This window comes from Mobula birostris, chromosome 13 (assembly GCF_030028105.1).
Source record: "Mobula birostris isolate sMobBir1 chromosome 13, sMobBir1.hap1, whole genome shotgun sequence".
NCBI classification, from domain to species: Eukaryota; Metazoa; Chordata; class Chondrichthyes; order Myliobatiformes; family Myliobatidae; genus Mobula; species Mobula birostris.
The window spans coordinates 46,848,942-46,861,755 of NC_092382.1; the positions used below are offsets into that span (position 1 = coordinate 46,848,942).

Sequence of the window (12,814 nt, forward strand, 5' to 3'; positions counted from 1 at the left end):
GTCAAAGCAACACTCACAACACGCTGGAGGAACTCAGCCGGTCGGGCAGCATCCGTGGAAATGATCAGTCGGTGTTTCGGGCCGGAACCCTTCATCTGACGAAGGGTTCCGGCCCGAAACACCGACTGATCATTTCCACGGATGCTACCTGACCTGCTGAGTTCCTCCAGCGTGTTGTGAGAGTTGGGCGTTGTAGTATGTACGGGGTATCAGAGGTTTTAAAAAAACCTGTTGTCCCTTTCATCGGTGAAGAGACTATGGCTGTAGGAAATGTTTTCAGGGTGACCCCTCTGTGGGAGTGGGGAAGATGTTGGTGGGGCCACCCGGGAGTCTGTGTGTCCGTATGTGTAGCTATTGTAGTGGCTGTGAGGCTGGTATTGTGGCGGTGAAAAGTACTGGGGGGTGGGGGGAGCCATCATATTCCTCATCATTGCAAGTCCCTCTGCAACAGAGTTAGTCAGTTTTTCAATGTTCGTCGTCAGCTGGGTCATACTGTCCGTGAACTCCCTGTCAGTTGCTTCCATACGCTCCAGTATTTGTTTTTTTTTTCAGCTTTATGTCCTCCTGCGCAAGTGCAAACAGCTGGCCATCATTTGGCAATTTCCTTTTAAGTTTTTCTTGTCAGTAACTGGACAAACACGCACCAAGTATACTGTTTCCTTTTCGCTTGTTTTCTGTAGATGTGTCCTGCGCATGCCCACTTGGAGGAGGTTCGCCCAAATACCCGTTTTAATGTAGATGGAGGTATTTTCAAAAATATCTGGTGTGGACGCCTATCGTTTTTAAGTGAAACCGGCGTTTTCAAAATTATCCGGTCCACTAGTGTGGACGTAGCCTTGGAGAACAGACACTGATTAGAGACTGTCATCTCTGGGTAAAGATGTGATTGGATTTGTCTCTCTCTTCGGGAACCATGCTGAGTTTTAATTATTTTACCATTAGTCTCCAAATACCCCAAAACTGCATCCTTAATAATGAACTCCAACAATTTCTCATCCACTGAGGTTGGACTAACTGGCCTATAATTTCCTTTCTCCCCTTCTTATAGAGTGGAGCGACATTTGCAATCTTCCCCTCCTCTGTAACTATGCCAGAATCAACTGATTCTTGAAAGATCATAACTAATACATCTGCTATCTCTTCAACAACATCTTTTAGAACTTTGGGATGTAGTCCATCCATTCCAGGTGACTTCTCCAACTTAAAACCTTTCAATTTGAATAGCTCATTTTCCTTTGTGATAACAATGGCACTCACTCCTGTTTCCCATCTGGACACTGCTAGTGTTTTCCAGAGTGAAGGTGCAGTGATAGTAAAACCAAAACTTAATCTCTATAGACATGTTAAACAAAGTAAAACATTGTTACACAAGTGCGAGACAAATTTAATATTAAACACAGCGCATATTTTCCTCACAAGAATATAGCGATAAGTCAATAGCATCATAACATTTTCAGTAACGTTTGGATATTAAACACACAGTACATATTTTCTTCATATGAACATACAAAATGATTGCAACGCACCAATATCACTGAATCCTGGCTGGGCTTGTTTCCCTGCAACAAGACGGTCCCATCGAGGGGTGACGGGAGACGGTGATACTCGAAGGGGGTTCCTTATGTCCAGTCTATTCCGCAATTTAGTTTTCGTTGCATTCACTGCAGAAAACCCCGCTTCACAGAAAAATGTTGGAAATGGAAGCAATGTTTTCAGTGCTTTCCTGGCTATCTCAGGATATTTAGCCTTGAATTTGATCCAGAATGCCAGCAGAGATGTTATGTCAAACGTACTTTTCAGCCCACTGTCACTTGCAAGCTCGAGGAATTGATCTTCCCATGCCGACATGGATGAGGCGTGCGTAATGAATTGGCATGCGTTCAAGTTCAACAGTGGGCGTGACAAGGAATGAGGAAAGGTGCAGCTGACTCATATTGCCAAATAATATGGTTTCCTTGCAGCCCGGTAGCACATGCTTTGCGGTCCGATACCGGTCCGTGGCCCGGTGGTTGGGGACCACTGTTCCAAAGGAAGGTTGACACAACCGTGGCTAACAAGAGACGTCAAAGCCAACATAGAAGCCCAAGAGAGTGCATATAATAGAACAAAAAATAGTGGGAAGTTAATGCATTAGGAAGATTAAAAAAACAACTGAAAAAGTAATTAAGGTAAAGATGGAATATGAAAGTAAGCTAGCCAACAATATTAAAGAGATTAACAAAATTTCCTTCAGTTACATAAAGTGTAAAAGGGAAGCAAGTGAGAGCGGATATAGGACCGCTGGAAAATCATGTGAATTATAAGCAGCTCATATCCAGAATGGAGATGTAATTAATTCCCACAAGGAAAAGTTTTCATGTGTTCTTTCAAAGAACCAGGGAAGAGAGAAGAAAAAGCTTCTGCTGGTGTCCCCAAGATATTAATGCATTGATGCAACCTTGCACACCTCTGCTCCTGAAATGAAATCAATTGTGGCCATACGCACTTGATATGTGCAAACTACACTTTTAACCAATTCTGAAAATTTCTTGCTCCTAAGGGTTACTAAAATATGCAGTTACAATCGAACAAAATTGAGAAAATATGTTACTCTAAGCCATTAAAACAAAGTATTGTTGAAGTCAATGATCATGCAGAAGTAAACAACATTCAACAAGTTTAAGCATGAAATCCCACACAATAAACAACATTCCAACATAGTCTGATCCTTCTGTAAGTTCAATCTCCGATTTGTGTTAGGATTTAAATTACATAAACTGTCTGCTGTACAGTTTCAGATTTGCACGGCAGATCTGTGAGCTACACTGCACCCGATCAGGTGAAGGCGTAGTCCAGCACTGTGTAACTTCACTTCTACAATCTCTCTGGTGGCTTCCGCTCTGATGTCCTGTGTATTTTCTCGAAGGGAAAACATATTAGCTGCCTCTCGAGTATTACTAAATATATAATCTGTAACACCAGTGGGAGGTGACAGGCAGGTAAATAAACAAGGAGTGTGAGTCAGACTGGGGCAATTACTGAAGGTTCAAGACATAAAGACATGACATTCAAAACATGTATACTAAATGTATACGAAGCTGGGCGGCAGTGTTAGCTGTGAGGAGGATGCTAAGAGGATGCAGAGTGACTTGGATAGATTAGGTGAGTGGGCAAATTCATGGCAGATGCAATTTAATGTGGATAAATGTGAGGATATCCACTTTGGATACAAGAACAGGAAAACAGGTTATTATCTGAATGGTGGCCGATTAGGAAAAGGGGAGGTGCAACGAGACCTGGGTGTCATTACACACCAGTCATTGAAAGTGGGCATGCAGGTACAGCAGGCGGTGAAAAAGGCGAATGGTATGCTGGCATTTATAGCGAGAGGATTCGAGTACAGGAGCAGGGAGGTACTACTGCAGTTGTACAAGGCTTTGGTGAGACCACACCTGGAGTATTGTGTGCAGTTTTGGTCCCCTAATCTGAGGAAAGACATTCTTGCCATAGAGGGAGTACAAAGAAGGTTCACTATTGATTCCTGGGATGGCAGGACTTTCATATGATGAAAGACTGGATCGACTAGGTTTATACACTCTGGAATTTAGAAGATTGTGGAGGGATCTTATTGAAACGTATAAAATCCTAAAGGGATTGGACAGGCTAGATTGTTCCCAATGTTGGGGAAGTCCAGAACGAAGGGTCACAGTTTAAGCATAAAGGAGAAGCCTTTTAGGACTGGGATGGGGAAAAACTTCTTCACACAGAGAGTGGTGAATCTGTGGAATTCTCTGCCACAGGAAACAGTTGAGGCCAGTTCATTGGCTATATTCAAGAGGGAGTTAGATATGGCCCTTGTGGCTAAAGGGATCAGGGGGTATGGAGAGAAGGCAGGTACAGGGTTCTGAGTTGGATGATCAGCCATGATCATACTGAATGGCGGTGCAGGCTTGAAGGGCCGAATGGCCTACTCCTGCACCTATTTTCTATGTTTCTGCATGTTCTATGTTTCTAAAAGTTCAGGATAATGTTGTTCATGCCATCAGGTTGGATGCTAGCCAGGCGGAATGCAAGGTTTTGCTCCACCAACCTCAGTGCGTCCCCATCACAGGAGTAGAGGAAGCCATGGACTGACATGTTGGAATGGGAAGTGGAATTGAAATGGGTGGCTACTGGGAGATCATCATCCTGGGCAACAGACTGAGACCAACCTCCCTCAGCCTGGACCTGAGACGCTGCTGTGCCAATGTGACGAGATCAGACCCGCTGATGTAGGGCAGCAGTAACATCAGGAAACTCTTTCTCCTCAATTAAGACTAAACTCTGACACCAAGACAAAAAAAAAGTTAAAGCCGTGTATTTAATTCATCATGACAAATGTACACTGAACATTTCATGACCTACTAACTTGCGGGAAGAAATAAATAAAAAAAATCACTCACAGTCATACACAATTAAGTGATTGGCGACAACGAGTAACAGATTGAAGAAACAGTCCTGTTTCTCACCGTCACTCTGCATCGGGGAACCGATGATTATAAAGGGCCGTGTCCGGGATCGCTGCAGGTCCAGCGTCACCACTGATATATTTGTCAATTTAACAGCATTATATCAGCCAGACTGCTGAATGTACTCTCAGGAAATTGAGCAGAATGATTCACTCCACGGATAATCTGTCCACGGGCACTAGTGTCCCAGACTGAGCACTGCCTCCTGGCTCTTTTCCTGTCTGTGTAATTCGCCTGGGTCGCACCTGAGAACCCTGCACCCTACCCCTGGCGGAAGCAGCGCCACTGGAGAGGAGGTGGAGGCACCTTGCTACGGACTGCCTCTGACATCACAGAGTGCTCAGCAGCAGCCGGTACCTGTTCAAACTGATGAGAATTAAACCTGCAGTCTGCCTGTTCAAGCGGAGGGAGGCCGTTCACAGGAACACTCTCAGTCCAGATTTGGATTCCTGCAGAGACCTCAGTTTCTTCTCCCCAGCTTGACTGAACTGATTCCTCAGCAGTCTAAAACAGATGGAAGAAATAAAGAGGAAATAAACAGATTACACAACACAGTCAATAAGAGGCGACCGGGGTTAACGGTTTCAACAGACAAATAACACAAGAAAACTTCTCGGGTCTGCATTACATTATCACACTAAACATTAACACAATCACTCACCGGATATGTTCCAGAGTCGGCAAGGCCTGTACAAAGCGGCAGAGAGCAGGGACAGAGAGATCCGTGAGCAAATTTGACTCCAGGTTCAACACCATCAGAGACTGGTTTGTACTCAAAGCGGAGGTGAGATCCTTGGCACCATTATCTGTGAGACTCACACCCCCTAGGCTGGAGATGAGAGAGAGAGTGAGGGTGAAGGACACAGAGACAGCAGACAGTACAAATCCCCAGTGTTTATCAGTAACACAATTACCGATCACATTAATGTTCAGTATCAGACACCCAGTGACTGTAAACACAATCTCCCACAGTCTGGTACCTACCACAGTTGCTGTATTTTACAGTCTGAGTTCCTCAGAGCCTCAGACAGCAGCTTCACTCCTGATTCGCCCAGTTTATTATCATTCAGGACCAGCTCCGTCAATGATCGGTTTGTACTGAGAGTGGAGGTGAGATGCTTAGCACCAGAATCTGTGAGACTAACATTGTTCAGCCTGGAAATGAGAGAGGGTGATACTGAGGGACACAAGGACACAGAGAGATGGGAGACAGTAGAAATCCCTAAAGTTTATCAATAACACAACTATTGAGCACAGTAATGTTTAGTGTCTGACACCAAGTGACTGTAAACATAATATCTCATAGTCTGGTACTTACCACAGTGTTTGTACTTTACACTCTGGGTCCCCAAGAGCCATGCAGACCAGTTTCACTCCTGAATCTCCCAGTTCATTATCACTCAGCACAAGCTCTATAAGTGATCTGTTTGTACTGAGAGCGGAGGTGAGATCCTTGGCACCAGAATCTGTAAGACCGACATTGTTCAGCCTATAGAGATAAGAGGGAGGGTGAAGAACACAGAGAGAAAGGACGCCATAAGACCATGAGACATAGGAGCAGAATTAGGCCACTCAGCCCATCGCATTCACTCCATTTTCCCATCATGCCTGATCCCAGATCCAACTCAACTCGATACAACTGCAGTATTAAATCAGTGACTTTATGATCACTGCCTCCTGGTGGTTCCTAATAAGATGTGGATTATGACACAACACCCCATCTAGGATAGCCATTCCTCGCTGGCTCAAACACCAGCTGTTCTAAAAAGCCATATCGTGGGCATGCAACAAATTAACAAGTTCCCTCTCCTGCAATCAGCAATCTGATTTTCTTAATCTCCTTGCATATTGAAGTCCCCAATTACAATTGTTTCATTGCTTTTATTACATGCCTTTTCCAGCTGGCTTTGCAATCTCAGCCCCACATATTAGCTACTATTTGGAGGCCTATATATGATTCCCATAATGGTTTTTCTTCCCATTGTAGCTTTTTTAACTCCACTCATAGATTCAACATTCTCGGAACCTATGACCCTATGTCTATACCCCAATTCCATCTCTTAACAACACTACCACTGCCTATGCCTTCTTGCCTGTCCTTTCGATACAATGTACATCCTTTGATGTTAAGCTCCAAACTATGGCCTTCTTTCAGTCACTACTCAGTGTTGCCCACAATGTCATACCAATCAATCTGTAATTCCGACACAAGTTTATCCAGTTTATTCCGAATGCTACGCACATTTAAATACAGCACTCTCAGTCCTGAATTATTTGCCATTTTGACTTTGGCTCTGAGGTACAACTTAACATTTTGCTCTGTCTGCATTTGTTCTCAGTCATTGGCTTGGCCTTCCTTACATTCATGTTACACCCGTAATCTACTTGTAAACCTGTTGGCTCATCTTCAGCTCTGTCATACTAGTTTCCATACCCCTGCCATATTAGTTTAAACCATTACCAACAGCACAAGTAAACCTGCCCGCAAGAACCTGACACGGTGCACATCCCCAGTGTTTATCACTAAAACAATTACTGATCATATTAATGTTCAGTGTCAGACACCCAGTGCCTGTAAACACAATCTCCCACAGTCTGGTACTTACCCCAGTTTCTGTATTTTACACTCCGGGTTCCTCAGAGCCTCAGACACCAGTTTCACTCCTGAATCTCCCAGTTTATTACCCCCCAGTCTAAAACAGATACAAAAAATGTTGCAAGTCACAGATCACAAACAATACTTCTGGATTTTAACAGTTAACCCCTGACTGCCTAGCTCTCGATTACACTGGACATGGCAATCACAATGACATTTCCCTATCACATACCACTTGTTTGGAATTGTCATTAGAATATGAATAATCTATATTTGTTATTTCAATTCGTATTTCAAGTCAATTACAATGTTACCAACAATCAACATGAAAAGTTTTCTATCTTGTCCAGGCATGCCTGGATAGGCTTTGGGTTGCCAACAAGACCCTCAACAATGCTGCCTTTTCATTGATTCTTCAGTGTTAGCCTGAAAGCTGCAATGCTACACAGCGGTGATGTCCACCCTCCAATCCCAATTGGCTGTGCAGTACATACGAAAGAAAATTACTGGAATCTGGAAGCCTTGTTGAAACAACTACAACTAAAACATTTGTGTTGACCTGAAGGTAATGGCGCTACTACCAGAATGCAGCTTGGACACACCATCTACTGTTGTTTCATTTGTGGACAGAATTACCGTGCTACTGAATCTCATTAAAATATCTGATAAAAGATTGGTCACTCTGTAAGCAGTTGGTTCCAGGGCAGTAAAATATGGCATTTAAGCCACTTGGAGACCCGAAGATATTTTTTGCCGCCTCCTCATGAAACTGAGACTTTTGAAACATTGTGAAAGAAATAAACAAAGATGTTGTGGGATTTCGATATTTGAAACAGACAATTCTCAAATCAGCTGTTACTAAGATTAAGGAAAGCACTTGTGGTGGTTTCACAAATCAAACAGGTCATCAATGACAGGCGATTGAAAGAACAGGGGTGGGGGTGGATATTCACATGGAAGGCATCTGAGGATGTTTTTTTTGGAAACTGCAGAGCACCAAGCCACGTGCAGCCTATCACAAAGTCCAACCTATCACAAGAAGACTCATTTTCTTCATTGCCATTTAGACTTCTTCACTACAAAGTGGTCATGGAGAAGTGGTATCAGGACAACTGGAATCCATCATTTATTGTTGAACACTTAAACGAGAAGCAGACATGGATTGCAAATGAAAATCATCAACACGGCATTTATGTCTCAATTGAATTACTGCAAAGCGTCAGCACCATTATGCAATTAAATGCATTATATACAAGAAAGTTAAGTTCTTGTTTCTCCAAATACGCACATGATGCAAGTAATCTGATACCATATTTCTGTTCAGCTTCAAGGGTCAATCATAATCACAAAACAAATACGAGGAAGCAATACCCTCAACCAATATTGCTGTCCAGTGTTATTCAAAGAATTTCAGTTATTTATTTAATAAAGTGTTGTCGTTTTTGCTGTGAAATTTCATCATTCAGTTCCATTCCCAGTAGATGGGGAAATACTCCATGTTCGAGTGAGAGGAGCCAGCTGTGTAGTGGCATCACCACTGAACTTCGAGGCGAATGCTACTGTATTCAAATCTGGCCGTACCTTGCACCTTTTCCTTGCATGCTGGGTTGAGTGACGAGCTAGCAACTCGGCCTCTTCAAGAACTGTCAAATACTACAAAAAACACGTAAATGCCACGCGATGTGTAACAAGCAGCGTACCTTATTAAGGAGCTCCAGCGCCCTTTTCTCACTGTTACCATCAGGTAGGAGGTACAGAAGCCTGAATGGACACACTCAGTGATTCAGGAAGCATCTTCCCCTCTGCCATCTGATTCCTAAATGGACACTGAATCTTTGGACACGACCTCACTTTTGACAGTGTTTTTGGTTTTGCACATTTTTAAAAAATCTATTCGACATATTATACTGTCATTGTAATACTTGTTTATTATTTATTATTTTTTTTCCCTGCTAGATTATGTATTGCATTGAAATGCAGCAGCTAAGTTAACAAATTTCACGTCACATATCAGTGATAATAAACCTGATTTTGATTCTGATAAGTCATGAAAATGAACAGCAACTAGCAAAATAAAATTTTGTGAGATTGATCTGAGGAAGCAGCTGTGTCTCCCACCCACGGGTAGGATAGGGCACCGTCACTCACTGAGGGGCTGGAGAAGGGTTGCAATACACAAACCCAATGTGCGCTGCGCAGAAATTGGATTGGGCTGCTGGACAGATTTGTGGCAGGGGGTGGGGAGCAAGTCACTGGAGCTCAATAAATAAACAAACAAATAAATAAATAAGTAAATAAATGAGTGTAATTTTACAATTCAGAGCCTTGAGACAATTAAATTGTTACCTCAACTCCTGGCACTTGTGCAGCCCTGGTCTCAGTCGCTGGATTCCTTCACACTGAATGTGGCAGCGAACCAGGTCAAGTTGTTTTATTGTATCACAGAGTCCAATGACATGAGACAGGACCGCGCAGTCAATTGGGGTCAATGTCATTTCACTGAATGAAAGTGTCTCCACTGATCCCAGCGTGTCCTGAGCCAGTCCACGATTCTGAGACTCAAACAGGTAGTGCAATGTGCTCAGGAGGCTCCTTTTACCAGCATTACTCCATGTGTTTCCACTCTGACGTTTAACCTCCTCCTTCACCCAGTCAATCACCCGGCAGGTTGTTTCATGAGGGAATGGACCAAGAAACTCCTCCAGGCCCCGAGCTGTCATTGGGGAGGAGAGACCAGCAACAAAACGGAGAAATACCTCAAATCGCCCATCTGTTGTGTTGTGGGCCTCAGTGAGGAATTTCAGGATGTTCCCAGAAGGTGGATTCAGGAATTGTGCGAGTGCAGCTACAAACTCTTGGATGGTGAGGTGTGGGAATGTGTACACCACACACCGGGCAGAATCCTCTCTCTCCAAAAGCTCCATCAGGAATCCGGACAGGAACTGGGAAGGTCGCAGATTATAGTTGATTAAATCTTCATCTGTAAACACAACCTTCTTCTCAGACACTCCTCTGAAGGCCATCTGACCAACCCTGAGTAACACATCACGGGGGTTCTCAATCTCAAGGCAGTGGTTTTTCAGGATGTTGTAAATATAGTAGGAATATAGTTGGGTGATAGTCTTGGGTACTCGCTGCGGGTCCCTGACTCTTTGTGTGAAGAAGGGGCCCAGTGCCAGAGCGAGGATCCAGCAGTAGGAGGGGTTGTAGCTCATGGTGTACAGGATCTCGTTCTCCTCCACGTGTTTGAAAACAGCTACTGCCACCGTCTGATCTTCAAAATGCCTGATGAAATATTCCTTCCGTTCCTCACCAACAAAACCCAGGATTTCAGCCCAGACACTGATCTCAGCCTCTTCCAATAAATGTAACACAGTGGGGCGGGTGGTCACCAGCACTGAACACCCTGGGAGCAGCTTGTGCTGGATTAAACTGTACACAATGTCAGACACCTTGCACCGGAATTCAGGATCTGTACATGTGTTCTGAGTTTCTGTGTCTCCCTGACTGTCAGCAAAATTGATTCTGTGCTTGAATTCATCCAAACTATCGAATATAAACAACAATCTCTCAGGGTTCTTCCAGATCTCTCTCAGGATATTCCCAAAGTAGGGATATTGATGCAGAATCAGTTCTTTCAGGTTTATTCTGCAGGTAATGGAGTTTAAATCTCGGAATTTGAAACTGAAGACAAAATGGAATTGTTTGTATATTTTCCCCGTGGCCCAGTCATAAACAATCTTTTGTACCATTGTTGTTTTCCCGATCCCTGGGACTCCGGCCACTGCTGCCGAAATCCCATATTTCTTTCCATAGAAAGAACTCTTCAATTTTTGAAGAAAACTCCTCTTGAATAACTGATCCGTCCGGATTTTTTCCAGTTCTCTGCGGAGATGTTTTTCTCTCCACTCCTCGTGGTCTCTGCCTCTTGCCAGCAGCTCATGTTCCACCAGTCTCCGATACCGAAGAGTAGAAATGACCATGAGCTCAGCGTATCGATCAACCAGCTGGAAAATCTTCACCTTCTCCCTCATCAGGATCGTGTTCACTCTCAGTGTTTCAGTCTGTGCCCGCAGAGTCTCCATATGTTTCTGTCGAACATCTGAGGACGTACAGAAATAGGTTGTCAATCCCTGAAGAACACAGAACACCAAACATATTTTTCCAAATTAAAAAAAAACTTATTAAAGACATTGTTTGGGTGAAATTGGGAGCTCAGAGGTAGAGCGTCTGAAAATGAATGATGGCCCCAAAACATTTCTGATCATATTCAGATTCGCTGTTAAAGGCACCACTCTCCCCTCTGTTCATAGTTTGCAGATTTCCCGGTGTTGCAGCGAGCACCAAATGCACACGTGATTCTGGAGAGGGGAGTGTTGTGTGGAGAGGCTGGTTTCACTGCTCAGACTCCGTTGAACTGTGCAACACCACAGGGGGTGACAGTGGGGGGGGGGGGAGCGATTCACTTGCTCTTCCTGTTTTCACTTCTCTCACAATGGACCTGATGCTCCTGACACTCCTTTAGGTTTAAGCTGTCAGTACTGAGTCATGGAAAAGGAACACTATTCCTGTTTCCTGCTCTAGGTTGAGCCAGTCACGATAGAGCACCCTCCTCCTCCTCCCCTCCCCCCCCCACCCCCCAGAGTACCAGTGCAGTCTCATCTACTCTGGGGAGCTGGTACATGAACTCAGGTAATACATCCCCAGTGCACCTCTACGGTCCCCTTTGCTCTGGGGAGCTGGTACATGAACTCAGGTAATACATCCCCATCACATCTTTACAGTCCCCTCTGCTCTGGGGAGCTGGTGCATAAACTCTGAGGTGTGAGACTTCCTCTGCCAGAGTTGGATGATCCAAATAGAACTGGCTGGTTTCAGCTTTGCTAGATCTCAGGATATTCGGCGCTGGGTAATGGGGATCGCCAAGGTTTGCTGTGTTACAGACAGGCGCATCTGTTTATGAATCTCAGAGGCCTCTGGGTGCACAGGCTGAGACCTGGAAGGTGCCGGATGTTGTGAAAAATGCAAATGGCTTCCTGTGTTCCAGCCACAGCAACAAAAACCCTTCTCTCAGGTTCTGACAGTCTCTAAACAGGTAGCAAAAGACAGGTATTCAGACTCCCAGAATGAAACAGACTCTGAGATTTCTGTTACATCGCTTACCTTTCAGATGCGTGGGCACTTCAGATAAACCCCACTCTGTGTCCATGTAGGCGAACTGGGCATCACCTGTTCAAACAGATTAACCTGCATGAAGTCTGTTCTGTGTAACACTGTAAATTCATCAGCATTTATATCAGTAACACATAGTGTATTGTTCACCGTACCACGTTCCCGAATTTCATCCAATATTCTGCTCAGCTTCGGTAAATGGTGATGTAGTTTCACGAAGGATTCCCACATCACCCTCCGGGCCCCGGAGCCCTTCCTCATCACCAGATCCAGGAGGAGTTTGGAAGCGCCCGCTCGGTTTCCCTTCTCCGCCAGCTTAGTCACGCTCTGTAATGAACAACGGGGAATATATTGAGGAGCGGAGGGATGGCTACAAATCTACCCTGAACATGGACTGACCCAGCAGGTTCTAAACGCCACTGATTGAGAAGAGTAACTGGAGTGTGCGCTGTGGGAGCAAGGCTTTAAAAGGTGAGCTGGGTCATTCGGGACTGCGGGCTAATTTTGCACTTGGTAAGGGCCAGTAAAAAGTAGTTTGGTTTAAGCGGAGTGGCTGTAG

The 12,814-nt window shown here is 44.4% G+C and overlaps 1 protein-coding gene across 4 annotated transcripts in view; it reads right to left on the bottom strand.

The window, feature by feature from the left end:
• Window positions 1–1,360: 1,360 nt before the first annotated feature.
• Window positions 1,361–12,814, bottom strand: part of LOC140206778 (NACHT, LRR and PYD domains-containing protein 3-like) — a 63,492-nt gene continuing 52,038 nt past the window's right edge. For 3 of the 4 annotated variants that reach the window (XM_072274990.1, XM_072274991.1, XM_072274989.1), the window contains 8 exons: window positions 12,411–12,582; window positions 12,247–12,312; window positions 9,430–11,185; window positions 7,094–7,180; window positions 5,806–5,976; window positions 5,472–5,642; window positions 5,149–5,316; window positions 1,361–4,991 (listed from right to left, as the gene is read on the bottom strand). In XM_072274990.1, coding sequence (XP_072131091.1) covers window positions 4,904–4,991; window positions 5,149–5,316; window positions 5,472–5,642; window positions 5,806–5,976; window positions 7,094–7,180; window positions 9,430–11,185; window positions 12,247–12,312; window positions 12,411–12,582 — 2,679 coding nt within the window. In that variant the 3' untranslated portion in view covers window positions 1,361–4,903. The remainder of the gene's footprint in view (window positions 4,992–5,148; window positions 5,317–5,471; window positions 5,643–5,805; window positions 5,977–7,093; window positions 7,181–9,429; window positions 11,186–12,246; window positions 12,313–12,410; window positions 12,583–12,814) is intronic. The other variant, XR_011888385.1, reaches the window with a different exon arrangement.